The 27,909-nt window shown below is 35.3% G+C and overlaps 2 protein-coding genes across 2 annotated transcripts in view; both read right to left on the bottom strand.

The window, feature by feature from the left end:
• The window catches only part of LOC129942208 (ras suppressor protein 1), a 190,967-nt gene that overhangs the window by 84,800 nt on the left and 78,258 nt on the right, over positions 1-27,909 (bottom strand). The gene's annotated exons all lie outside the window — the stretch shown is intronic.
• LOC129947570 (uncharacterized) lies at positions 11,525-12,697 on the bottom strand. Its single transcript, XM_056058191.1, has one exon. It carries the CDS (start codon positions 12,695-12,697, stop codon positions 11,525-11,527), a length of 1,173 nt encoding a protein of 390 aa, XP_055914166.1.

Raw genomic sequence — 27,909 nt, 5'->3', positions numbered from 1 at the left:
CGTACGACTCAGTTGTGTTTTCGTTAAGTTTTTTGTTATTGTTATTTCATTCCGAAAGTTGGCTTCCATTCAAACTATATTTTCGCAGTGTGTTGGCAATGCAATTATTATTATTGGTAACATGATCCCGTTACAAACAACGAACAGGATCCCATCAGCGAGACAACATGCAACTAGTAACCATAACCACACAAATAAATTGCTGACCCGCATATTAAAACTTACACCACTCCACTACCTGTCAAACAAACATAAGGGAAAGGGAATGAAAGTGTCGGTCGGTTGGCTTCACTTTACTTTGCTTCGGTTTGATTTTTGTTTTGTTGTGGTTTTATTTTGTTCTTGGAACAAACTATAAGACAAAAATATCAAGAACAACGGTGATGACTATGACTAGGTAAAGTATGACGGTGTGAAGAACAACGAACAAACAGGGTAGACTAGACGACTGAAACAAATAAGCAGAGTAAGCGCTTCAACATACATATGTATGTATATAAAATGACAGCTTAAAGGCTGGGAGCTCTATTTTTCAATGCCTCGTTTGACGTCAATAGTCTTTCACATAGGCATATTGTGTGAGAATATGACGATCGCATTGGACTATGGGTCAGAGTGACTAAAATGTTGATATAAAATCACAAGAAAAATTCTTTGTTTAAAATATTGATGGATAAATTTGACAGTAATCAAGCTGTCATTCTACGGAGCTTCTATTAAATGGAACCAAAAACATATAAATTAGTGCAATTAAAGCTATAAATTGTGGTAATATTTTTTGTCGCCTCAGGAGCCTGACGAAAAACCGTCTTTCCTGATTTGTTTTCTTATAGAAAGAAACATTAGAGATATAAGAGCTTTAAGTTTAATAATATTCTGAACTTAGTTATCAAAAAAATGACATCCGAAAAACATAATCTTGACCAGTTATCTAATCGGTTAAGCAAACAAAAAAAGATTTGTTTAGACTTTTTGAGGAGAAGATCCTCTTAATAGCACCCTTCACAGTGTATGAATATTTCATCCCCAAAATATGTTAAGTTTTCATTCCAAAGGGGTTAGTGACTAAAACGCGCATGACCTCCCAAACCTTAACCCAATGAATGGGCCACACTCTCCAACTGTACGTCCCTAAAATGGACAATCTTTTCGAAAAACCTGTATAATCATTAAATTAGTAAAATAGTGTCGAGACAAGAACGTTACCGATAAATCAAAAATGTTATTGGTAAATTCCTTTGATGGATTAACTGAGGTCAATCTTGGTTAAGGGATCATGTACGAATATGTTTTAAAAGTTAACTTCAAGGTTGAGCTAATACTCAACTCCTATTAAACAGCCCTTAAACCAAGATCTGTCCAAATCTGTGATCTTTGATATTTCTTTCATTACAACAAAACCTATTGAATTAATCTTGAAAATATCAGTTAAGAAATAAGCTAGTTTTGAAAGTTATTTTCAAACTTGAGCTTATATTGAACTTTAATTAAACCAACAGCCTTTAAACCAAGACTAATCTGCCCAAAAAAGTGAAATATTCAAAAGTCAAAACCTGATTCTCTATTTCAAAGAAACTTATTGTTCTACTGTTCTTACCCCATCATATTATGTCCCAAGAACACTTAACAATCCATTGTGTTACCCTAGACGATGCAGTTTCGATGGATTTTTATTTTTTTGTATCTGTTGTTGTTGGGCAAAAATCTTGATGTCTCGAGAGTCTCAAAAGCATCACGTATTCATCATGAGGTGTAAGTTGCGGAATGAAACAATGCAGCTGTATGTAGCTATCAAAAGTGAGATGATAAATTGCAAGTACATGCTGAAAATATATTTAAAATCAGTTATTTTTCTTTGTTTTATTTTTTAATCTGTGTAATTTATTTTATGATCGTCCCAAGAGTAGAATGAAACATGATGAAATGAATTGGGGAGCATAAATGCGTCTACAACTTTAAGACGGATTTATCAATATTCTCATACTGTTCAAAACTTATAATGATATAAATGATTAGTTTTCACCATGCGTAAATATACAATATTACACCAAGGAGTCCATGAATATTTATGGTAGTTTATGTATTGTTGTAATAAGCTAAACTTCAAATTTTAGAAACTATACTTTGTCTAGTTGAAACTGTCACATTCATTTCTTTCATTGATATGCTTTTATCATAAGATACTTGACAGTATGATTCATTGTGAGTTTGCATTTATGCCTTGACACGAAATAACCCATTTGTCACACTTCTTAAAACAACCAACGTGTTACGTTATTCTGTTAAAATATTTATTTTTAAAATTCATAACTGTAAAAAAATGACATCTATCAAATGTGTTTCCCTTAAATATGTCTTATTAACTATGAAATATATCAACAAGATAAAATGATTAAACATCAAAATCCGGTACTTTCTGACAGTATACAGTTTTGCCATTTCCTATAAAATACTATATGACTTTTTGATCTACAGCGTTATGAACTATTAACATGATTCCATTCTGACATTTCTTTCACATGGCTTTTCGTCATTACAGATGAACAGCGAAGACTAGAATGAGATTTATAGGTTAAGACGCGTATGAACATTTTATTCGCTGAAATATGGATTGCATGTAGAACGCGAATTGAGTTTGACAGTTCGTTACAATTAGATTGCATCTCGAACAATTTGTTTCAATTTAGATTTATAAATTTGCACAGAGGTCAAATTTATAAATTGTTTAAAATCAGACTTATTCATTAATTCGTCGCATCGCTCTTATGTAAATAGTCTTTTTTGCCTTAAAAGTGTGTTTAAGGAAGTGTATTCCAAAAATCTAAGAAAAGCTAAGAACAGGAAACAAATCCAAATATAATTTTGGACAAACACAATTATTCGGAGAGGTTTGGTCACAATCAAGGAAATTCTTAAAAAGTTTAATAAAACTCTACAAAATTCAGATAGTAACAAAACTTAAAAATAAATAAGACATAATAAGGTTTTTTTACACTTGCATAACATTGTGCAACAATGTTTTTTATCTCTTGTTAGGTTTGTTTATTTATTTTCTTACACTTTAAATAAGGCATGCGGCAACACTGTACTGTCAAAAGGTTACAGTATTATCTGTCCTATTTTCAGTGTTTGACATATGTTTATACACAGTGGTGGACAAGAATTCAGCACACTTGTTAAAGAAAATAAAAACCATTTAATTTTCAATTTGTTTGTTATTATGAAATAAGTTATATTTTATTTACATTACATATACATACATACATAGCACTATATGTTTTCATAGTACTTCATCAATTATGTTTAACATCTGTAAGAAGAAAAAAGTATGGAATGTAGAAACATCAATTTTTCGCTAGACACGAATTTAGCACATCCAACAGTTTATTGATAAAATTTTACTTACCGTTATCAATTCTAAGTTTTCCTTAGTATTTGGTAGGGAACCCTTTATTTTGCAGTACAGAAGCAATTTATCTTGGCAAACTTTGAACCAAAGCCTCACATCGTGACTTTATAATTGCATACCAAGCATTTTGAATCTCCTGCCACAATTGTGTTAAATTGGTTGTTTTCTTTGCTCAACGTGATGTTCAACATCATTCCACAAATTCTCGACCGTGTTAAGATCGGGTGATTGTGCTGGCCACTTCAAAACGTCGATTTTATTCACCTCTAAGGCACACTTCAATAACTTTGAAGTGTGTTTAGGGTGGTTGTAGTACATGAAGCGCCATAATAACGCAAATTGTCTTCTGCGTAGGGTATCATATGATCCAACAGGATAGCTCTGTACACGTTGTGCTCCATTTTGGTGTCAATTTTTACGATGGGGCCAAGGCCGTGCCATGAAAAAGCAGCCCAGACCATAGCGTTGCCTCCACCGTGTTCACCGTCTTAATGGTGTACCTTGGATCATATTGCCTATTTTTTAGAAGCCATACATATTTTTCCCATACAATCCGAACCGGCAGAATTTGGAATCATCGCTACAGAACACGTTTTTCCAAAAACTAATAGGTGTGTGCTTAGGAGAGCTTTGGCAAACTGTAACCTAGATTTCAGATTTTTATTTGATACTAGCGGATTTCTCTGAGCAACGCACCCACGTAGATTGTTTCCATTTAATCGGCGTCTTATGGGCCTTGAGGAAACATTTACTCCATAGTTTGTTGAAAGTTCGCTTCGAATGGCACTGGAGGTCTTAAAAGGATCCTTGGTCGATAACCTATAAATAATTCTATCTTCATTTTTCCTAAAAGATCTTAACATACACAAATCTGCTGGTCCGGATGGTATCCCCGCTATTGTTCTGAAGAGGTGTTCTTCATCGCTGGCAAAACCACTGCGTAAGCTTTTTCATCTGTCCTACTCCTCAGGTCTCGTTCCGAGCGGATGGAAAACCGCATTTGTCCAGCCTATTCCCAAAAAAGGCGAATCTTCCTCACCGTCTAATTATCGACCGATTGCACTTACGTCCCTTCTTTCCAAGGTCATGGAAACGCTGATTAATTATCAGCTCAAGAAATATCTTGAAGAACGGAAGCTTCTTAATGACCGACAGTATGGCTTTCGTAGCAATAGGTCCACTGGTGATCTCATGGTTCATCTCACCGAACAGTGGAACAAATCTTTACATAGCTTTGGAGAAAGTAAGATTATTGCACTAGATATTTCAAAAGCATTTGATAGGGTTTGGCATCAGGCTCTCTTATCGAAAATGCGTGCTTTCGGTTTTCATGAATCCCTCCTTCATTGGATTAGTAATTACCTTTCGAATCGTTCAATACAAGTTGTATTGGATGGATTCAAGTCTGAAAACCACAAAATAAATGCTGGTGTGCCCCAGGGCTCTGTTCTATCTCCAACACACTTTCTCATTTTTATTAATGATCTCCTGTCTGCAACATCTAATCCAATACATTGTTTCGCTGACGATAGTACTCTTAGCTTTTCATATTCGTTTTCAGATTCACACCCCTCTTCTTCGGATGTGGAACTGCAACGACAAAATATGATTAGCTCATTAAATTCCGACCTAAACAGCATTGTACAATGGGGAATAAGAAACCGCGTGTAATTTAATGCGTCGAAAACGCAATGCTGTCTTGTATCGTTAAAGCGAAATATACACCCCCTGCCATTATCCATAAATGGCACTTGCATGGAGGAAACTGAACATCTCGATATTCTTGGTATGTGTATCACCAACCACCTTTTGTGGAACGATCACATACGCGATGTCGCCAAAAATGCCGCAAGATGTTTGGGTTTTCTAAGGCGATGCAAGAAGTTTTTCTCCCCCTCTGATCTGGCTGTTATTTACAAGTCTTATATACTTCCAAAGCTTGAGTATAACTCCCATATCTGGGCTGGTGCTCCTGCAACTTACTTAAGCCTCTTGGATAGTATTGAACGTAGAGCATTTAGATTGATTGGTGATATTACCATCATAAGATCATTTACGTCACTTGAACGTCGTCGAAATGTTTCTTGTCTCACCCTGTTTTACCGTTATTTTAATGGTTTATGCTCTAGAGAAATAGCCAGCTGCATTCCTCCCCTTAAACAGTTCAACCGTAATACTCGCGCTTCTAGGAATGCTCATCAATATACCCTCGAGCCCATCTTCGGTCGTACTGTCAAGTATAGAGATTCGTTCTTTAGCCGTACTATGCGAATGTGGAATGCCTTACCACACTCTGTCTTTCCCAGCTATTGCAATATTCAGGAATTCAAAACCAATGTGCACCGACATCTCCTTTCAACCCCTCTCTCCCTTTCCTAGTGCTCACACTGTGTCTACATAATAAGGGTAATATATCCCCTTGAGTGTGCGCTTATTATAAAAAAAAAAAAAAAGTTATCTTTCTAGGCCAGGGGTTTTGTTAAACGTTTTCAAACACTCCAAACTATTTAAAATGAAAAAGATAATTATAAACTAGCTTCCTGGGGGCTTCTAACAACTTAAAAATGTCTGTTACTGTCCGCCCTTTTGACTTCATTTTCAAGATAAGACTTCTTTTTTCCTCTGAGCACCATTTTCATTTTGCCATGACTAATTAATTTTTGTTTTATTTTTTTAATAGATCATTAAAAGAATATTATTTTCTTTTTAAAAAAACACAAACATTAAAAATACACTCTTTGATTGCAAAACGGGCTAAATATATGTCCAGCTAAAAACAACGCAAATCACAAACAATCTTCATTAACGCAAAACTGTATTTCAATCATTTACACATTTTTATTACCATATAAGGTAGTCATAGTAACAACATAAAAAAGAACCGTTACTTGCAAGTAATAAAGAATTGAAAGTAGAAAAATATATGTACTCTTTTCAATGTGCTAAATTCGTGTCCACCCCTGTATGTATATGTGTCTCCCTTTACTTGTCTGCATATTGCAGTAATTATTACTTTCTGCATTTCAGTCCTTTTTTGTTACAGAAATGTAAACCAACCAAAAGACTTCTTCTATTTCTCTGTGTAGATTTGACGTCACTGTTTTATTCATATACGTCAAAGTCAACTGTCATACGGCACTCAATACACTTAGTTTTAAAGTTAAAAAATTAACTTAATCTGATTTTCAGAAAAAAAAATCCAATCCAAAATGACTTCACTCAATTAATTATGTGATCACAAAATGGCATATTTGGTTTTGTTTTAAATTTAATACGTCACAAGCAGTGACAGACGATAAACTTAACAACAAACTACAGTTATTTGTGTCCGTTTCTTTCCATTTCCAAAATTAAACATTAAAATGTATTTTTACCAAACCAAAACTTAAATTAAAAATAAATTTCACCTAATTTCCGGATAAAAACAAAATTATGAGTTCCTCATTTAATTGACTAACGGGTTTCTTTAAACCAAAATACATGCTACTCAAAATTCTACGTCACTCCGATAAATATTCATTCGAATGATCGAACGAATTAACAGAAAATAAACACTTGTATTCTCTTTTGATGCAAAATAACAATAAGAGGAAATTTAAAAATACCGTAAGAAGAAAAAAAGGGCAAATATCTCCCACTTCCTCTTAATGGCTTTCCACATAATAACCCGTCTAAGCCAGTTTTACCATTTTGCATTATCCAAGCTACCATAAATGCCTTACGAAACTTCCGTTTGATCATTCTGCGTGTTTTTGATCGTTGATTTCTTATATTTCTCTTGAAAAAAAGGCGTTAAAAGTACTTTTTCTTTATTTTTATTTTCTCCCTCGTGATGACCATTATTAAACTCATCGATCTGAAATGGCTTTAAGAAGAAAACAACAAAACAAAACAAAAACACCACCGCCCAAAGGCTAAAAGACTCATACAATAATTTATCCGCAATACCCTAACCCAATTTGCATTGACGTCATTTGAGACCCTCTCTGCGGTTATCATTTCATTTCGAAATTCGCCATACACAAAAACTTAATTAGCATAATCACTTAAAATGAATAAATTAACATTTGCTCATTAGTTTTATTAAATTTTGAATGAAAAAGAAGAAATAAGTGTTACATGTGTTTTTTTATTTATTTATTTATTTATTTATTGAAATAATTTACAAACTTAATTTATAAATTATTTTTAGAAAGGCATCAGGGTATCCAGACCATATGATGCCGTCTCTTAACTATTTACATGTTTACATTTAATTCAAATTATAATTATCAAATTCTTTATTTCAGGTTACTTTAAGTTAAGTAAAACAAAATTGTAAAAAACAAAAATAATTTAGCAAAGTCTAATTATGTTTAATTGAGAAGTGAAAAAAAAAAAAAAAAAATTATATTTCATTAAATTTTTGGTGAGCGGATGTGGCATCTTTTATGTACTGAATGGATCGTTCATCTGATGGATTCAAGATTTCGGCAAGTTTTTCGGTTATGTTGTCTGATGATACTTCAATTTGGCGGGATATAGGACATTCGACAAGGATATGCCAAACAGAGAGTATCGTTCCACAATTCGAACATTGCTCAGGATCTCCAGCATTATAGTAATGTTGAGTGTTAAAAATAGCTTTTCCAACTCTTATTCGGAATAGTTTTATGCTATCTTCTCTGTTTAGAGACCGATTATATGGTAAACGCGAGTAAGTAGGTTGATGTTTTTTTAGAAAAGCTTCAGAGTTTTGCCAGTTTTCGATGAGCTCTTTCTTATGATCCTGAATCAAAGATCTGCGTAGGAGCTTATACATTTTGGGATACTCTACAATGAGTGGATAGTTTGTAGCAGTTCTTGCTGCAAGGTCTGCTGCCTCATTTCCTTTGATTCCGGAATGTCCAGGTATCCATGTAAGAATAATATTTTTATTGGCGAATAAACATCTTCTTATAAGCTCCAGAGAAGGGCATTTATTTGTCGCATTTTTAAGACCCATGAGGATACCAAGATTATCGGTTACAATGAGGGACCGGTTAGAGTATTTTTGGGCAACACATATGCCTTTATAAATTGCTATTAACTCTGCAATGTAGCTGTTCGCAGATTCTGGTAAAAGAGCTTGGTGAATTATAGATGTTTCAGAATTTGGTTGTGACTGAATGACTGCGTATGAACACCAATTGTCTTCTCTGTACGAACCGTCTGTGTAGAAGATTCTATCAGCGTTATAGGCAGATATCATTTCTTGGTGAAGCATTCTAAATATTTCGTCAGCAGTATTTTCCTTTTTGTACTTAGCAAGATTAGTGTTAATGGGAAGTATATGTCTTTTCCAAGGTGGTAGATTACCTCCTAATGTCTGCGTATTATTGAATGAAAAAGAGCTAAGATTGGGAACTATAGATGTCATTTTTATAAGGGCAGATTTGGAATATTTCTTTATCGGTTTTGTTGCGTTAATCACATCTTCAGCAGCCTTGAAGAGGGGATGGACTGGATCTGTAAGTATTTTGCTGACTAGGTTAATTGCCCTTTTTTTTCCAAAGTGTTCAAAAGATTCATAACCTGCTTCTAATCTTAGGGCTTCTATTTTAGTGGCTCTTAAAGCTCCAGAGGCTGTTCGAAAACAATCGTTGATGGCTGAGTCAATATTGCTAATATTTCTTAACGTGGTCCACATAAAAATAGTTACACCGTGTTGGAGGGTACCAGAGACTAGAGTTTTCGCAATTTGCAGTGCAGTTTCTAGATGTGGACCTTTTCGCTTTGAACAGATCATTTTTAAAGCATTGTTCCGTCGTTTAAGCTGGTTAATTAGATTCTTTGCATGTGTGTCCCATTTTAGATTTCCAGAAAAAGTTACTCCTAGTATCTTTATTTCTCTCTTAAGAGGAATGGTTGTTTCCCGTAAAACAAGTGAGGTGGGGGTGCATTTCCTTTTTCGGCATAGATGCAAAGCTTCAATTTTAGATGGAGGAATAATCGCACCAACTTCTTTAGCCCAATTAAACATTGTTAAATCAGCTTTTTCCAGAGTATCTTTTACCTGGGTAGGTTCTCCAGAAGCAACAACGTAAATATTGTCAGCATATACTCCGATAAAGTCGAGATTCTGAAGCGGCAGGGAGAGTTTCACGATGAGCGAGTCAATATATGCGTTATATAGGACAACTGAGAGCGGAGATCCTTGTGGTGTTCCATTATCCATTTTCATGGTTAAGGAGTTATAGCCGTCAACATTAACTCGAAAAGTTCTACCACTAATAAATGACATGATCACTGCAAGTATTTCTTTAGGAACGCCCCATTGATGAAGCTGTTTAATAATTGGCACCATCATAACTCTATCAAATGCTTTTTCTAAATCGGATGACATGATAACGCTATGTTTAGTTTTCGATAAATTTCCAGCAAGTGTGTGCTCTAGAATATGAAGGAGAGTTGAAACTCCTCTTTTAGGTCTGAAACCATGCTGTCCTGGGTTAGCCTTCTCTTCCATTAACCAACCAATTCGTCTAGCAATAATTTTTTCAAAAATTTTTGAGAGAATAGGAAGGAGGGAAATTGGGCGATATTCATTGAAATCATGATGATTTCGCGATGTTTTCGGAATCGGCTTAAGTTTTGCTCTTTTCCAGTCGTGTGGAAAAGTCCCAGTCGATATAATGTCATCATATAGAGAGCAAATTCTGTCTTTGAGGCTGTCGTCGCATAGTTTTACCATATTGTAAGTGATTTTGTCCTCGCCTGGGCTATTTCCTTTGGCTATCTTAAGAGTCATTTCTAGTTCAGTACGCGTAACACGTTCTGTTAGAAATTGATAAGATCTATGGTTTGTGGGCGGTACAAGATCTTGTATACTGAAGTTTTTTTTATTTTCAATAATGCTGGGTCGATAGGAACTATCTGAACTGTATGCTTGCCACTTCTTTGCGAATATATTTGCAATTGTTTCTGGGTCGTTTTGCATTTGTCCTTCTAAAAGCATGTAAGGAAATTGTCTATCTGAGATTGGTGAGCGAACAGATTTAATCCTACTCCATAAGGTTCTCATATCAAGTGACGGGTTCATTGTGTTGATGAAGTTATCCCATGAAGCTCGTTTAGAAATAATTGACTCTCGTTTAAGTTTGGCACAAATGTTTCTATATGCTACACAGTTTTCTGTGTTAGGGTATCTGCGGGCTTTTTTCCAAGCTGTGTTTTTTCCTCTTACCAAAATTGCTATTTCCCTTGTAAACCATATGGGATTTGTCCTTGAAGGTACTTTTTTCGTTGTAGGTATTGCTTTTGCTGCAGCTGTTCTTATAATTTTTTTGATTTTCGCTGCTTCCTGGTTAGTGTTTTTGGTCCTTGGTAATTGTGAACTAAGATCTTTTGTTGTGGACTTAAAAACTTCCCAGTTTGCAAGTTCTTCCTTGAATCGAGGGATAAACTTAGGACTCAAACTTTGTTCGGGCGTACGTACAATGATTGGTATATGGTCCCTACTTTCGGCGTTTGGGAGTACCTCCCAGTGAAGGAGAGGTGCCAGGTCTTGGGTAGCAAAAGTCACGTCGATTGCAGAAAAAGTGTTTCGGGTGCTGAAGAATGTTGGTGACCCATCATTTAAGACGATGAGTCCGCGATCATTGGCAAAGTTTTCAAATAATTCACCTGTCCTGTTTGTAGCGTTGGATCCCCATAGTGTACTGTGAGCATTCATATCACCCATTATAATATGATGGCAATTATCGTTTACGGTAGGTATGCTATTTAACAAGTCGGAATTAATATGAACTTCATGTTCCCTATACACATTTGTAATCTTAATAGGTTTTCTGCCAGGTATCTCAATCGTTTGGTGTAGTAAATTTGTATCAGAGGTGGTATGGGAACTTATTGGTATATGATTTTTAACAAGAATGCCTACACCTGCTTTTGAGTATTCAAATTGTTTGTTAAAGTGAAATGACTTATAGTTTTTGATGTTAAAGAATTTTTTGTTTTTTTCAATAATATGTGTTTCTTGCAAGGTAATTATATCTGGTTTATGTTTAGCTATTAAACGTTCTAGTGCATGTTTATTGTTGCAAAAGCCTTGTATGTTCCATTGGAGGATTAGAAAATCCATTGCCAACGGAGCCATTATTGTGGTTGGGTTTTTTTGTTTAGTAGTATTGTGTTAGTGGTATATTCATTAAGTTGTGCGTTATTTGATTTGTTTGTGAGATTTGAAGAGTTTTTGAGATAGGAGGTAGAAGACTGAGATGAGTTCTCAGTACTAATATCCATCTCAATATCATCTGTTAAAGATTCATCAGAGAGATCTTCGGTAATTTTTTCATTATTTATGTTGTTTTTGTTAAATTCGGAGTTTGATGCGTTGTTGGAAGATGGTTGAGTTAGTTGGTTAGCTGGGAAAATTTCATGGTTGTGCTGTTGGTTGGCAATGAGTGATTTCTTAGTCAAGTGATTACTATTTTCTTGAATAATTGTTGTTGTGGGTAGTGAGAGACTATTTTGAATTGACTTTGGTATGTCTCCGGTGGCTGCTGGTATAGAGTGGGTGTTGGTTGATGATGTGCAGGTGAGAGCTGCTGGTGATGTGGTGGATGCTGTTGGTGTGGTTGTGGTGGAGGCTACTATTAAACAATTTTTCTCTGAGCGGTTTTGTTGGTCTCGCAATCTAGAAATTTCCAAACGAGCTTTAATTGTCTCTGCTATTGTTGGCTTACCCTCTTTGCGCTTGTTCGGAGCTAGAAGCTGGTGAAGAGTGGGATTATCATTGTATATTGCCCAAGCATCGCGAAGAGAACAACGACGATCGGCTTTGATTTTGTTTATCGATTTGTAGCGAAGGAAGGCAGGGCAGGCAGGGTCGTATGGTGTGTGGCTCTCTTCCTTACAATTAATACAATAAATACGTGTGCATTCATCATGAGGTGGAGGGAGACAGCATTCTTTACAAAGAGAAGCATTGGTACATCGATTCTTTGTGTGACCAAGTTTTTGACATGTCGCACAGCGCATAGGATTTTGTATGTATTCTTGGACTTTACAATTTACCCATCCTATCTTTACTTCGTTTGGTCTGCGAATCAAGTCGAAAGTTAGTATTGCGGCACCTGTTGGCACTTCAACACCATTCTCCTTTCTCGTAATTTTTTTGACAGAGATAACTTTGAATCTGTTTAGTTCTGTTGTTAACTCATCTTCAGATATGTCAACTATATGTTTTGAGAAAATTCTCCCCTGAATTGAATTGAGGCTTAAGTGATTAGATACCTTAACTGGGATTGAGTCAATTCGTTTTGCCATGAGGAATTTTTAGCATAGCTATAAGCTTTTTGTGTTTGTGTGTTTTATTACCAAATTTAGATTTTCTTGCAAATCAAAACTTCAAGATCAATTGATTAAATATTGGAAAAAAGATTATAGTAGATTGATCTATTTGTTTATAGTCAAAGAGTTAAGGTTACTTATTTATTTATTAGTAATAATTTCTTTAGCAGTGAGATAAAACGTTATTTACTATTGTAGGCAACATTAAGCTTCCTTTTGTCATTGGAATCACAATTACTGAAAAATTTACAATTGATTTGGCTAATGACATTCTTCCTTTTAATGGGTTTGATTTTTTGAGTGGTCAATAAAATTCTTAAGCCTCCTTATAATCTTCCGATAGTAATATTTGTGTGATGTGTTCTCCTGAGTGTTCTATTTAATGTTATCCCAAGTTCTTTGCTGAATCAACAGAGCCAGGTTCAAGAATTTGTTCAGCTCCAAATAGGAGAAGTGAGCCGTTTCTAATCAATTTTTCGAAATTAATAGGCACTTGGTCTAAGTTGAATTCAGACATAGTCTAGATCCTCATTGTTTATCTCACTAGTACCATTTTCTATAAAATTAACAGAACAATTTATATAGAAGCTTTACGTGAGTCGTAAAGTCCCCTCCATTCCTGACAACAGTACTCGCACACAGGAATGGTTGATAGATCTAAGTCACTAGGCCCTGGTTCACAACGGACTGTTACGCCACATAATAAATAAATAAATTTAAGTCAGCATACATATGAAAGGGTGATTTGAAACTTGGAGACGGAAGCTCATTTATATAAATTGTAAATAGAAGAGGTCTCAAAATTGATCCATGAGGGACACCTATGTCAAAGGGAAAGAATGATGACCTTTGATTAGTTGAAGATAATGCAAACACAAATTTCTACATCAGCTTATTACATAAGATATGGTGGTCAACGGTGTCGATTTTCTTCGAAAAGTTTAAAAGCATGGAGAAAGTAACATTCTTCGTATTCACATTTTTCCCTAGTTCTTCGATAACATTTATAAAAGTTGTAATACAGCTATGATATCTGATTATTCTGATTCAAGTACCTTCTTATCTGCGCATTCACAATTTCTTCCAGAACTTTCGTTATGAATAGTGGAATAGATAAAGGCTGTTTTTTTTTTTAAATAGGAATGATTTTAGCTAGTTTCCAATTCGCAGTAAAAAAATCTAGTCATTATGATAGTATTGAAGTGGTGGCTAATGGCTTTTAATGTATGAAGAAGTTTAGATTTTATAGATTAGCAGAACTTGAGAATATGTAGCACCCGTGGCGTGATGGATAGTGCGTTGGACTGTCATGCCAGAGGTTTTGGGTGTATATCTTCTAACAATAATTCGGATTGGCATACAAAATGCAGGTTCCCTCCATCCCTACATAACTTGTACACAGGAACGATTGAGAGTTGTAAACTCTGGTTTTCTATGGACTGTTGCCCCACCCAATATATTAATATAATTCAAAATAAGATTTTGATGAAGTTTCAAGAATTGTCAAACTCATTTTTTTTGAGAATGTTAACTTCTCAATAGTAAGAGTTTTTGCATAAGAGTCCAGTTTTCACCTAAAAAAAATCAAATAGTTTTGAAACTTGTCACACTTACTAAGGGATGTCTGGTGATGACCCAAAAAAAGTCCCCAAGAATCAGACGTGGGCTCTAGCGGCATTTAAGAGAAACACGGAGTTTGTTTCAGTTTTTCACGTTTACCTCGAAAACTATTTGTCGTATCAAAAAATTTTGTTCCACAAAATTAAAGCTCATTAAATTTAAAAAAAAAAAGCTTTCATTAATTTTTTCCTATCTCTTATAGTTTATAAAATAACTCTAGCGGCAGTGAAGAGAAAGGAACGGTTTTTTGGGTTTATCTTTAAAAATTATTTGGCGTATCAAAAAATAATCTTCTACAAAATTAAAGCTTATCAAACGTCATAAAGAAATATGATGCTAATTTGTTTGTAATTTGTTTGCTTTAGCTTGTAAAATAACTCTATCGGCATTTAAGGAAAACACCTGTTTTTTTCTTAAGAAAAAAAAAACTTATTAAGTATCCTAAAAAATATTTAATGCATTTTTAGTATCTGTAATTGTACCCAACAAAAATGTAGTATTCAATTTGTATGCCCCTTCTTACTTCTGAAACTCGTTGGCCCACTATATGGCTCATTGCCTAGAGAATAAGCATTATAGCAAGCTACTTTATCATCTTCAACGATGCCACTCGCTATTGACATGGTTTCATTTGTAACTGGAAATGAAGGATGAATTTGGAACCAATTTGACAGCTTTGCTATGTCTGTATTCTAATATTACGTGCCTCCCAAAAATCTTCATATTGCTCACTAGTCAAATAGTAGAAAAAAGAATGCCAGTGAATTCTTGGAGTGATGAGCAAATTTCATGAGTAGCAGTCAGCCCTAGAACCCATTTGCTAAGAACGCTATCAGTGATTTCACGGTCTCCCGTCAAGCCCATACTCTTCATTCCCATTAGAGTTTGTTCAATCGTCTGGTCCGATCACACCCCTGTCCAAAATCGGTTCTTCTCATAGTAAAGCAAACCTCTTGCACAAAGTTTTTAAATTCATCTAAGGTCATCAAAGAATGCAGTTTTATCATGTCTTACAAATATTGATTTGGCGTACGAGAAGTTTCCGGCGTCATGGAAATCATGTTCTTCACACAGTTAATATGGGCATTCCAATCGCCGGACCGCTTAGCGTGAATAAAATCTTTAGGCAATGCAATTATATTAAAGAACTTAATCCATAAGGCTGCTGTTGGTTTATTAGATTTGAGTTTGTTAAGATTTGTGTGTAGTTTCTCACTATTGGATCAAATGAGGGTTGTTTTAGTGCACATAATGAAGGAGACTCTAAAAGAACATTTTTCATGAGATTTTGGATTTCCTCTAATGAACAGATATTAGTTATTATACTAAACAAGCCTGTTGTTATTGAGTGCATGTACCCTTTCCATCCTGGAACATCGTAAATGCCAATAAACTTTGATGCCAACCAAGAAGTGTCATATGGTTTTTGGTGTAACATTTCTTTGGAACGCATTTGCATTCTCTGTTTTTGAAATGTTTTTAAAGGAAGTACACCAAGTTATCCAGTTGATTTAGCAGAAGGTAGTTTTTTCAGCTTTTGCCTTCGTGTGTTGGTTTCTTTTCCTATTTGAGTAGATGCAGCTATGAATCTTATTCCGCCGAAAGAATGTAATGTATTAAGTTCATCTAACTTTCCGACATTAAAGTCCACATTATTAAACTCAAATTGGTTAAATGACCCGCTGGAATCTGGTCGATCTGGTCGCGTGTGGCAATACATCTACAACAACTGAGCTTCATAGCATGAAGAACAAAACCCTAAGCTTGATAAAAGGTTTACCAACTTCTTAGAACCAAGCTTTCTGAATATAAATAAGGCAAGGATGCCTATTATTGGAGACATGCATGATCTGGGACGCACAACTTATATAACGCTATGCCCTATTGCGATGCACTTCCTTTTTCTATTTTCAATGTTCGTTTTCTTTAGTATAAGAGTTTCCAGAAACGTTTTTAGGGTTTTAGGTACACAATCGTCATCAATGTGTTTGAAAAAATCATCACATGTTTTTCTTACATGACTATAGAGTAATTTTACAGACTAAAAACTAATTAGCTTTAATTTTGTATAAGATCATTTTTTGATACGACACATAGTTATCAAGAACAAGATAAACCCGAAAAACCTAAAAACGCATGTTTCTCTGCACTGCCGCTAGAGTTATTTTATAAACTATAAGAGATGGGAAAAATAATGAAAGCTTTTTTTATAAAATTTAATGAGCTTTAATTTTGTGGAATAAATTTTTTTGATACTACAAATAGTTTTCGAGGTAAAGTGAAAAACTGAAACAAACTCTGTGTTTCTCTTAACTACCGCTAGAGCTAACGTCAAATTCTCGGGGATTTTTTTTTTGGGTCACCACATGAAATCCTTTAGTAAGTGTGCCAAGTTTCAAAACTGTTGGATTTTTTTTTGAGGTGAAGGCAATTTTTTTCGTTCATTGACTAGGAAGGTTCTTCAATAACACAACATTTCAATTCATGAGAAAGCTCTTCACAGCATAAAAGTTATTCATAATATTTGTTCACTTGTTTTTTTTTATAAGTTCGCTGCTGTGATCAGTTATAAAATATCAACAATAATCTGTAATTTTTTAAGATTCATTATAAGATTGATAAATAGTTTAATTCATCAATCACATTAAACTTTACAATATATGCAGCTTCTTTTTGTATAAATTTGGGACTTCGCTTTCCTTCCATCAGCCCAACAGACAATTGCATATTTGTTATAAATTATATTATATTTTTGTATTTATTAAAATTGTTATCCAGAAAATGCAAACACAACATTTAGAATTGTTTGGTTGTTGGTAACTTTTAGTTTACCTGATACAAATAACACTCTAAAAGATCTGCTTTATAATGTGTGATCTAGTTTACACCTACGAAGGTACATAATATACAAAAAGTAGTTTGCAGTCATTTCCATTAAGTAAACCTCTCGCAAGACGTTTTTCCCAAAATGAAGCCTGTGTTCCATAAAAATCGAGCAACTTCTATGGAAGTGAAAGGTATTCTCCTGGACACACATGTTACATAAAGTGCAGATATCAACCAAATCATTCTTGTGTGGCATGTGATTGAGATTTAACAGAGATCTCCTTTGACTTTGAAAATAGTGCTAATAAATTTTGTAGAGTAATTTTCTTTAAATTAATTCCTTTAATTTAAGTTGTAAATGATGGAATCGTAGATGGGTCTCTCACTCGAAAAACTTTTCTGAACTATTTCATTGATCAAGTTGCATTTCTCATAAGTTTTATGTAATTCAACTATCTACAGCAAGAACAATCTAACCACTGTAGAAAAGAGCATTTCGCCAAAAAGCTTACATACATCAGTAAAAGTTTTGGTAATCTATTTTGAAGCATTTTCAATACTCATTCAAAATGGTTGTTTCCACGGACACTCAAGGGGTTATTGAGACCCTTAACATGTGTAAAGTTTAAACACAGTGCGAGCTTTAGGAAGGATTAAAGAGGAAAACCGATGCACATTGGTCTTGAAGTTTTGACTATCAAAATGATAGAGAAAAACAGAGCTGGGTAAAGCATTCAACATTCTCGATGTGCGGTTAAAAAAAGAATCTTAATACTTGACAGTACGTCTGAAATTGAGCTCAAGGTTAAACTGATGTGTATTCTTAGAAGTACGAGTATTACGGCTGAATTGTTTGATGGGGGGAATGCAACTGGCTTATTAAACAGAACACTGTTTATAAAAATATCGGTAGAACAACGAAAGGCATAAAACATTGCAGCAGTGTTCTGCAAGTGGCATAATTATTTCGGTTAAAGTTCTATCGCCTATCATTTTCAAAGCTCTTTTTTGGATCCTGTCCAAAATACTTAGACTTGTTTAAGGGGCACCTGCCCCAATATGCGAGTTCTATTCAAGTTTTGGACAAAGGAAGGCTTTGTAAATTACAGCTAGATCAGAAGTTGTAAAAAATTTCTTGAACCGTCAAAGAAATCCTAAGCACCTAGCAGCATTTTTGGCAATATCGAATATGTGATCATTTTATAAGATTTGATCTGTAATATATGTACATACCGATTACTGAAAGTTGATTAGTTTCCTGGATGCAAGTGCCACTCATCGGCATCGGGGGTGGGTTATGCTTTAACGACAGTATACAGCATTGGGTTTTTGATTGCCCATTGTACAATGCTGTCGAGATCAGAATTTAATCTGTTCAAAATTGAAATGAAGAGAAAATAGGAAATCTGCTAACAAAACTATATCGTCCGTATTTATAATTTCCTTAATATTTTTCGAAACTTATGTTATAGAATATAGATTATCAGTTTATAAAATAATGCATCTCTAACAATTGTATCCGAAGTTGCTTTTAAATCAACAAAAAAGTTTACAATCAATTGTTATCCCTTAGTGAACCTAGCGCACATATGTAGTTTATTCTTTTTCGTTGTAAATACAAACGTTTTGCTTATAATTGTTGTTTTTTCCATACATGCGAATTTCAAATACAAATTAAACGGATATAAGTTGAATGTTATGGGTAAGAATTTAGCATTGTTATAGAACAAGCGTTTGCCATTATGTTCTTAAAATTATTTTGATTTTGGGCAAGTGACCGCTGCAGCTGGCTTAAACAAGTTTTCGACAATTTTTTGTAGAAATTTAGGCCGCATGTCAGCAATAACACGCCGATTATTTTCTGCGCAGACAAGCGACTTCACATATCCGCACAAAAAATTGTCTGGCGATGTTAAATAGCACGATCCTGGAGACCACGCCAGTGTGCTCACCAAAAGTTTTCCTCAATAAATTGATGTGTTAGGGAACCGTATTATTATTTTTGTAATAAATTTACTCGATTTGCAAGCATTTGTCGGGAGTAGATCTATTAATTATTAAATGGCTAACCAAACGGAGTGACAGCTGTCAAAAACACCAACTCCGAAATAAGTATAAAGAAATTAAAAGCCACCCTCCTTAAAAAAGACAACCGTTATCTTTTATAAAATTTCTCATAAAATGTCTTAAAAAATTAGCAGAATACAAATTTACAAAACCCATCAATAGCTTTAAAGTTGAAGACAATAATAAGCTTGAACCTCGATATAGTCATTCACATTTCCCTATTCGAAAAAGATCACCCTGTGGCTTAAAAGTTTGTTAGGTTAAAACAAATTATTTAATTCTTAGACCTTGGGAATCTTATCAGAACTTGGAATTGGGATTTTCACACTTCTGAATTGAAAAGTTGCGCAACAGGTTTTCTCTAAATCATCTGCAAATGACAAAATAAAAAAATTACTACCATTTGGGTTATTCCTCCTATCCTCAAAGTATATTTGTATAATTGCACCCATAATACTCGGCATAAAAAAATAAACTAACCACAATTTTAACAATTCAAATTAACTCATTTCAATCTCGCCTATATGAGTTTCTTTTTTTGAATGCATTACAACCACACACCTCAGGTCAATCACACGTTAGGTTTCAATTTGTTTTTTCTAAACCACACATATTTACTTCCAAGAATTCAACCACATCACCATAAGAACTTCACAGTGACAATTTAATAATTTTTTAAGGGACAAATTATAGAACTAAATTTATAAAATTTTCTAATGGGTATTTCCCATAAGAATATAAGTTTAAACTTTCTAAGCCCAATTTAAGACATGATGATAAAAACAAAATTTCCATAACGACTTATTGTGAAAAATTACACTCACTGAACGCACACCTTTTGTCTACAATAATAATAATTAAATATTTATCAGCACGCTTATAATTCTCCAAGCGTCACTTGTTATGGAGCTTCCTTCTCGTACACAATAAGATCTTATTTGCATAATTTGTGGAACATTTTGTCTTGCAATTGTATACAATTACGTTGTCTATTGACAGTGACTGAGCACAGAGCTATCTTAATTAGGATCTCCTCAGAATCTTTATTCGAATTCGTCAACTTGCGTACGATGGATTCTCTGTGTACGTCATATGGTATTTTCCCTGTGATTACAATCACTTATGGCCCCTTGTCTTTAATAATGGGGTGACTATAAGACTGCGAGTAAAGACGCGCCGCAATGATGAATAGATACTTTAGCTTTTCTTAGATGTGGGCTGATAATCTATAATGTCTGTAGTGTACATTATTAAAGAATTCAATAGAAAACTAATTGATTGAGAATAGATTCCAAAAAGATAGACCAACACTATAGAATGTTATAGGTTGGAATGTAGTGTTGCTAATTTGATAACATTTGTAGACTGATGAGCCTACGGAAACTACATGGACGCGCTAAGAATCACCCCAAAAAGCTCGAAGGGGAGGACAGAGTAAGTCCAGAATAAAATTTGCCGGCCGTGAAAGAGAAGTGAAAAAGCCTTACTACTAAAGTCCCTAGTGCTACCAACTCCATCTTGGACAATGGGTCGAAGAGATCGGAGCGGCTAGTTTGATGATGAATGTAAGCCGGATGTACCGAGCAATTCCGCAATCATGTAAGAGCACGTGAAAGCGAATATAAGAGGCTCAGAAAAAAATAGAGACAAAATTTCTTACTTTACTTTAGTTGGCGCTACAGCACATTGTGCTCCTGGGCCTCAAGTAATAACTTTCACCAGCTTATTCGATCTCTAGCTTGCTGCCTGCAGTTTCGAATACCAAGTTTGTGTGCGTCGGCCTCAACTTGATCAATCCACCGGAGATGAGGCCTTCCTCTGCTTCTTGTTTCCTCAGGCTTGACGTTGAATACTTTACGGGCTAGAGCTTCGATGTTCATTTGCACGACAATCCCTAGCCATCGAGAAAAAACTTCGCAGACCAAAAAAAAACATCCTAGGAAAAAAATGTTGTCTGTGAATTGGAAAGACATAGTAAAAGCCCGAGGAACGCCCCGGGAAGTTCTACCAATTTTTTTCAAAATAGGACGCAGTATAAACTACGCTGGATGTACTGCTTTATTTAGGCATTCTGGAGCGTTGGAAAGTGCACTTTAATAAAATACTCAACGGACTGCAGCTGAATGACAAAAAAGCCTTTTGAGCTGATGAAATCCCAGCCAATATGATAAAAAAGGTACCAGAAGACTGGTGTAAAGGTTTCATATGTATCATTCATTAGAAAGGAGACGTAACTGAGTGCAGGAATTATAACGTTGTTAAGTATAACCTTAAAATATTATCCTCTATCCTACATAACCATATAGCCCCATACTCGAAACCCCATAATCGACATATATCAATGTGGTTTAAGACCAAGTATGTCAACAACTGATCAAATTTTTAACCTTAAACAGGTAATAGAAAAATGGCTAGAATTTAACATCCCAACATATCATCTATTTATAAACTTAAAAGACGCCTATGAGATGCATAACCAGGGTAGAACTTTGTAAGGCCGTGAGAGTTTTCGGCATCCCAAACACACTGATAAGACTATATTTATTATGACTATGACCAACGTTTCAATCGAAGTAAAGGTATCCGTGCTACTATCCAGACCCGTCGTCAGCATCTTCAACATCGTAAATGCGGAAAAAACAAAGTACATAGTGGCTTAGTCTGCAGGAAGCCTTGGAAACTCAGCAGCAATAACGACACTTACCGTGTGTCAATAGTAGCAGCCGATAATAACATATTGGCCTGCTCCAATCCCACAGAACTTGCTATAACTTATTAAGACTCTTTAAATCCACAAATCTTACCATATATTTCAAACTACTGCTGGAGAAGACTACGTTCATATCAGCACTCACTCAAGAATCCGAGACTTTTCGAGAGAGTCTTCTTGAGAAGTATAACAATGAGTCACACAGAAACATCTTGGTAGACTCCGGTGGGCTGGACACTAAGCACACTTGAGCGAACAGAACTCAACCGGAAAGTATTTTGCTGTACAATTTGATATGGAATACAGCGGTTAAGACCATGACTCCGTTGAAAGGAAGGCATAAAACAGGACGTTTGGTGCCTTGTGATTACCAACTGTATAGCTTCGGTCAACAAACGGGAAAGGTGGAGACATTTTGTAGGAATATACAAAAATTGAAAACATGTTTTTACAAAAAAGATTGAATAAAAGTAGAAAAATACACAAGTAATTAATTGAGAAAATTTAATTAAAAGAAATTGAAAAGACATTTTATAATTCATAGGAGTTCTCAGGTCTATCCTGGGCCTCAACCAACATGCGTCTCCAGCCAGCTCGGTCCCTAGCTAGCTGTCTCCAGTTTCGCACGCCAAGTTGTTCTTCACTCAGCTGCGTTCACCACCTGATTCGCGGTATTTTTCTACTGCGCTGTGACTCTTGATTGGATTCGAAGACCTTCCGGGATGGAGCATTGATGACTATTCGCTCTAAATGACCAAACCGTCTAAGCCGTTGGACTTTAATTCTATTAACTAGGTTAGTGTCGCTGTACAGCCCGTTAAGTTCGTCGTTATATTTCTCCTCCATTCTCCATATATACATACGGAACCAAGAATCACCCGAAGAATTTTTCTCTCGAAGCATTCGAAAAAGCTTTCATCTTTCATTGACATTGTCTAGACCTCAGCCAGCGCCATAAATGAGAACCGGGATGATGAGTGTCTTATAGGTGGTGATTTGAGATGCTCGAGAGAGGACTTTACTACTCAATTGCCTTCTAAGTCCAAAGGAGCAGCGATTTGCAGCATATAATTATTATTCTCCGTTTTATTTCAGCGCTGGTGTCGTTGTCTGTGTTTATAGCGGTGCCTAGGTAGACAAAGTCGTCAACTGCCCATGGTGACGATTTATCCAAGATGTCGTTTTTCAATGTCCTTTTTTGAAGACAGCATATACTTGGTCTTGCCCTCATCGACTACTAAACCCATCTTCTTCGCTTCCGTCTCAATGCTCAAAAACGCTCAACTGACATTACGTTTTGATCTTACAATTATGTCAATATCATCTGCATATCGAAGTAATTAAATAGACCTTTGGAACATTGTGCCTCTAGTGTTGAAGGTTGATATTCGCACCATTCTTTCCAGAACAATTTTGAAAAAGTAGCATGACAGTACATCGCCTTGTCTTAAACCTTTTTTGACATCAAATGCATCGGTGAAATCTTATCCGACGTGCATTTATAAACCATGTTAAGGAGACTGATACCTTTGTAGTTGGTCCAATTAAGAAGGTCTCCTTTTTTTAAGTATCGGGCAAACTATGCTTAGATTCCACTCATCGGGCATGCTTTCTTCCGACCAAATTTTGCAGATGAGTTGGTGCATGCTCCATACAAAGTCATCGCCTGCTGCTTTAAATAGTTCGGCAGCGATGCCGTCAGCTCCAGCAGCTTTGTTTGACTTCAGTTTATATATAGCTATCTTCACTTTGTCTAGATCGGTTAGGCAGAATTGTTGATCTGCGTCGCCTAGATTGAGTGGTTCTATCGCCGTTATATAATTTGAAGAAGTGGTCTTTAAGAAGCCGGTGTTCCTCTCTCCTCTTCTGCTCGTACAGCTCGCGAGCAGCTCAGGTCCTTCTGTGCAGCGCTGTTTTGTTTGCATGTTGCTGGCATTCGTCGTCAAACCAGGGGTTTCGCTGTTGTGGCCGTGTGACACCTAGCACTTTAGAAGTGGCATCTCTGATGGCTGCAAAGCAGTATTGCCACTGGTTTTCAAGGCTTAATGCAGGCAGCAAGGGCATGGAAGTATCTTGCCATTGTAGCCGTCTAACGGAAAGGTTGGATATCCTATATACTGGAAAAGTATCGTGCGTCGATCGCAATGTGGTTAATCTGGTTGACAGTTGATTGATCAGGAGATTTCCATGTCCCTTGTGGATATTGAGATGTGTGAACTGAAACCGATCAGCCTAAATCCGTTGTCGGAGGAGGTGTCGTGCAGGCTTTATCTCCCAATTGTGTCACCAAAGATGTCTTCTTTTCCTAGCTTGGCGTTAAAATCTCCTAATATAATTTTAATGTCATAGCCAAGACACTGCTCTTAAGTCTTGTGCAAGAGCTCGAACAATATGTCTTTGGGGTCTTCGTCTTTCTCCTCTGTTTTCGAATTTAGCCTTGATGCGGATTGTCGTAATGCGCTCGCTCACACTGTTGAAACTCAAGACTTTTTGCCTGAGTCAAGTTCCAACAACAAATCCACTTCTTGGATGGCGGGTATATCTACCTTGCAGAAGTTAAGGGCTTCAACTAATTGTTCGGCTGCACGTGGCCACGTACAGATCCGAAGTTCGTTGTCGACAGTGAATCGGTCCGTATCCGATGGTTGTTGGTGCTTCGCAACTAATGTATTTTTTACGTGGTCAGGAAGTCACCCCCACAGCTCAACACCCGATCTGGCGGATCAGATCCTCAGTATAACTCCAAGGACGGGAAGCCGTATAAACCCCTCCTTATGACCCTGGGCTCCGAAAAAGTCGTAGAAAACCTATAAGATGTTCACTAAGTAGTTCAACCTTACTAGAACTGTCGACGCCACCGTTGATTCCATCTCGAGAATTCGTCCGCTGTCTGGATAAGGAGAGGTGCTTTAGTAGAAACACCTCTAACCCCTTTTCTCGTTTGCTGTCGCCAACAACTTTCCACTGGGGTAAGAATCCAATCTCCAGTTGAGGTACTAGGCACCCGATGTTCACTTTTGTGGCCAACATTTATGTTAAGCTTTTAATAATAATCCTTTTTGATTGAGTCTGCTTGATTTAAATACTAACGTATTCACATTAAACAAGTTAAATAAATACTTAAAATCTTCTTTGAAATTTCATTACAAAGCCTATTGTTTAAGGCTGAATTAACTTTCATAGGCTTTTATATGGTTATTTATTTTTCGACTACACTAAGAACCAACAACTTACAATGTCAAATTATTTCCGTGATATTGTTTTGAAACACCGAACCATTTCACTCATATTATTCATTTTCTTCAAAACCAATGTGCGGAAAAACTGAAGCATAAATGAAATTTGCAAAACCAGCAAAATGTCAAAAAAAAACAGTGATATCAGAGTGACAGCTGTCTAAATAGCGAGCTTTTAAGAACTATACATGGTTATCCATTTTGCGGTTTCAAAAGTAAACGTAAATAAAACACATATTAAATATTTTGTTTATGGTATTTCTTTTTTTTTATAAAGTTTGAATTTTGACATTATGTGTAAAAGGCTTCATCGTTTAAATGACCTCCACGCGAATTGTTACAACCATCGATTCTTTTGAGGTAATTTTCGACCACTTTTTGAATCATATTGGGTGGTATCTCAGTAAAGAGATAAAGGTTTATCGGCGTAAACACGGTTTTTCGCGTAGCATCACAAAACAAGTCCAGCGCTGTCAAATCGATTGATCTTGGTGGCCAGAATTTGTCTCTTACAATATAGCCATATTCACTCGAGTTGTGTGGCACAGTCTTGTTGAAACCACATATTCACCAAGTCGTATTCTTCAATAACAGGCAAAAAGACAATTGTTCCATCGTCGTTTTCGAAGAAGGCAGGACCAAACATAGTTAAGTTGGATGTTCGTGGTGACCCAAATGCAAAATACGCCATAATGTGCCGTAAGACAGTTCCAATTCCTGAGAACGACGAGGAATCGACACATTCGGGTCTTCGACAACACTTTATCCTACAGCAGCTATATTTTCAATGGTACCAGCGAAAAATGTTGCACAGGCCTTACAACATCTGTTACCACTCCATTTTCTTCAAGCTTCTTCACAGTTTTGTAAATTTCTTGCGTAGCTGGACGATTATGTAAACCACAATCTCCCCTTAATGCACGATATGTGGCTGTGGCAGAATCACACATTTTTAAAGTAGGTTTTAACAATTTATTTTTGTTAAAGTAAGACTTTGAACTAAAAAATTTCGTTTAACAACTTAGATAGACATATTTCGAATTCCAGCAATATACTTTTGAAACCGCAAAATGGTTAAACAGTCATAACGTAGTTTGCCTTAAAAATGATAGTCTGGACACATTGAAAGTTTTGGAATCAACTCTCTAGTGTTAACTGAACTTTAGTTTTTACTCGACAAATATCGAAAAATAATCCCAATGGTAATCTCTTTAATAGCGGGATGTTCAAAATGAAACATGCTATCTTAAAATATTTTATCTTTTTGAAAGCACAGTGTTCATAAACCTTAAATCTAGAAACAAAAAACTTCTTGGTTAAAAATTAAAGTTAACCTCTCATATAACAATTCCGTCTATTGCCTAATTCTAATAGAAATTAAAAAACACTCATACGCAACAGTGCACGTATTCATTATTTTAACAAGAATCTCTTAAGACATTGATCCTTTTTTATTCTGGGAATATAAAAATACATAAATGTGGTACGTGATTAAAATCACGAACATTACACGTGAAACTTATCAGATTTTTTCAGAACATTAACGTCCAGAACGAAACAATTAAATTTCGAATAACAATATTTTTTAAATTTTGTTTATGCGTTAAAATACGTAAATAGATATACATGCATACGTTTTTGTGCATAAGAAGAAAAAATTAATAAGAAAACACATAGATAATAATTAAAAAATTAAAATTCCAAAAATACATTGCAGAACAATAATAATTTTAAAAATGGCATTTTAAATAAATATTTAATTTGATTTGCGCATCTAAAAATAACAATTGTGCTATCGTCCTTGTTTAAAAATAAAAATTCTCTAGAATTTCGATTATAATTATAAAATACGTGTAATTTGTATACAGAGGTACATAAATGTATTTCCCACTTCACTTCCGATGAACCAAGTATTTTTTATATTTTTTTGTGATTTAATTCATCACGACGTCAGTTACAATTATCATCAGAAATTGAAAAATGATAACATGTGTTTTTGTATTGTTGTTGTTGTATTGTTCTACAAAAGGAAAAACATGAACGCATCATGCAAATTGTGTTCTTGATTGTTGTACTATGTCGGTTGTAATACAATTACCTACGTCAAAAGCTCATTAGATGCTCATCTTCTATTCTATTTTTAAAATAATTGTAATAGCGAAAAAATATGAATAATAACAATTTGAAAGTGATGAAAAAAAAAACAAAACTGACAGGCAAACAAGGGTTGTAGTAAAGTGCGACTTACATTAAATGTCAGTTGTTGGCTATAATGCAAATGGCGGTGCTGCTTGGCGGAAGCGACACAATTTTGTACAAGAACATTATGAAATTATTCTAATGAGTACAGTAATGTGATACTTTTTGTGAAATATAAATCCCTATCTGAATTATGGATTTATATTAATATAAGACTCGAATGTTGATATGAGGAGGAGGGTTGTGTGTAGGAAACAATGTTAATTATCGCATGAGCAGCTTGGGCCTGATTTCTGCGTCACATAACTAATTTTCCGTCTCCACTTGCTACTCTATGGAGTGGAGTGGGGTTTTAACTTACTTGCTGTGGGTATATGAAGACCAGCAAATACGACAGTGACAGCTGCAGCCGACTATTTACATGTTCTGGAATTTGTTAGCCGGTTATTTCTGGATTATGAATTATTACAACTTATATACCGTATGCTTAGATCCGTTAAAGCGATATAGTGATAATCTCATTTAATAAA

This window comes from Eupeodes corollae, chromosome 1 (assembly GCF_945859685.1).
Source record: "Eupeodes corollae chromosome 1, idEupCoro1.1, whole genome shotgun sequence".
Classification (NCBI taxonomy): Eukaryota; Metazoa; Arthropoda; class Insecta; order Diptera; family Syrphidae; genus Eupeodes; species Eupeodes corollae.
The sequence above is the reverse complement of the archived record's forward strand: the minus strand, read 5'-3'. Positions and strand labels throughout refer to the sequence as shown.

What these genes read in the sequence shown, in the direction of transcription:
- LOC129947570 (XM_056058191.1), bottom strand. Translation starts at nt 12,697, where the DNA reads ATGGCAAAACGAATTGACTCAATCCCAGTTAAGGTATCTAATCACTTA.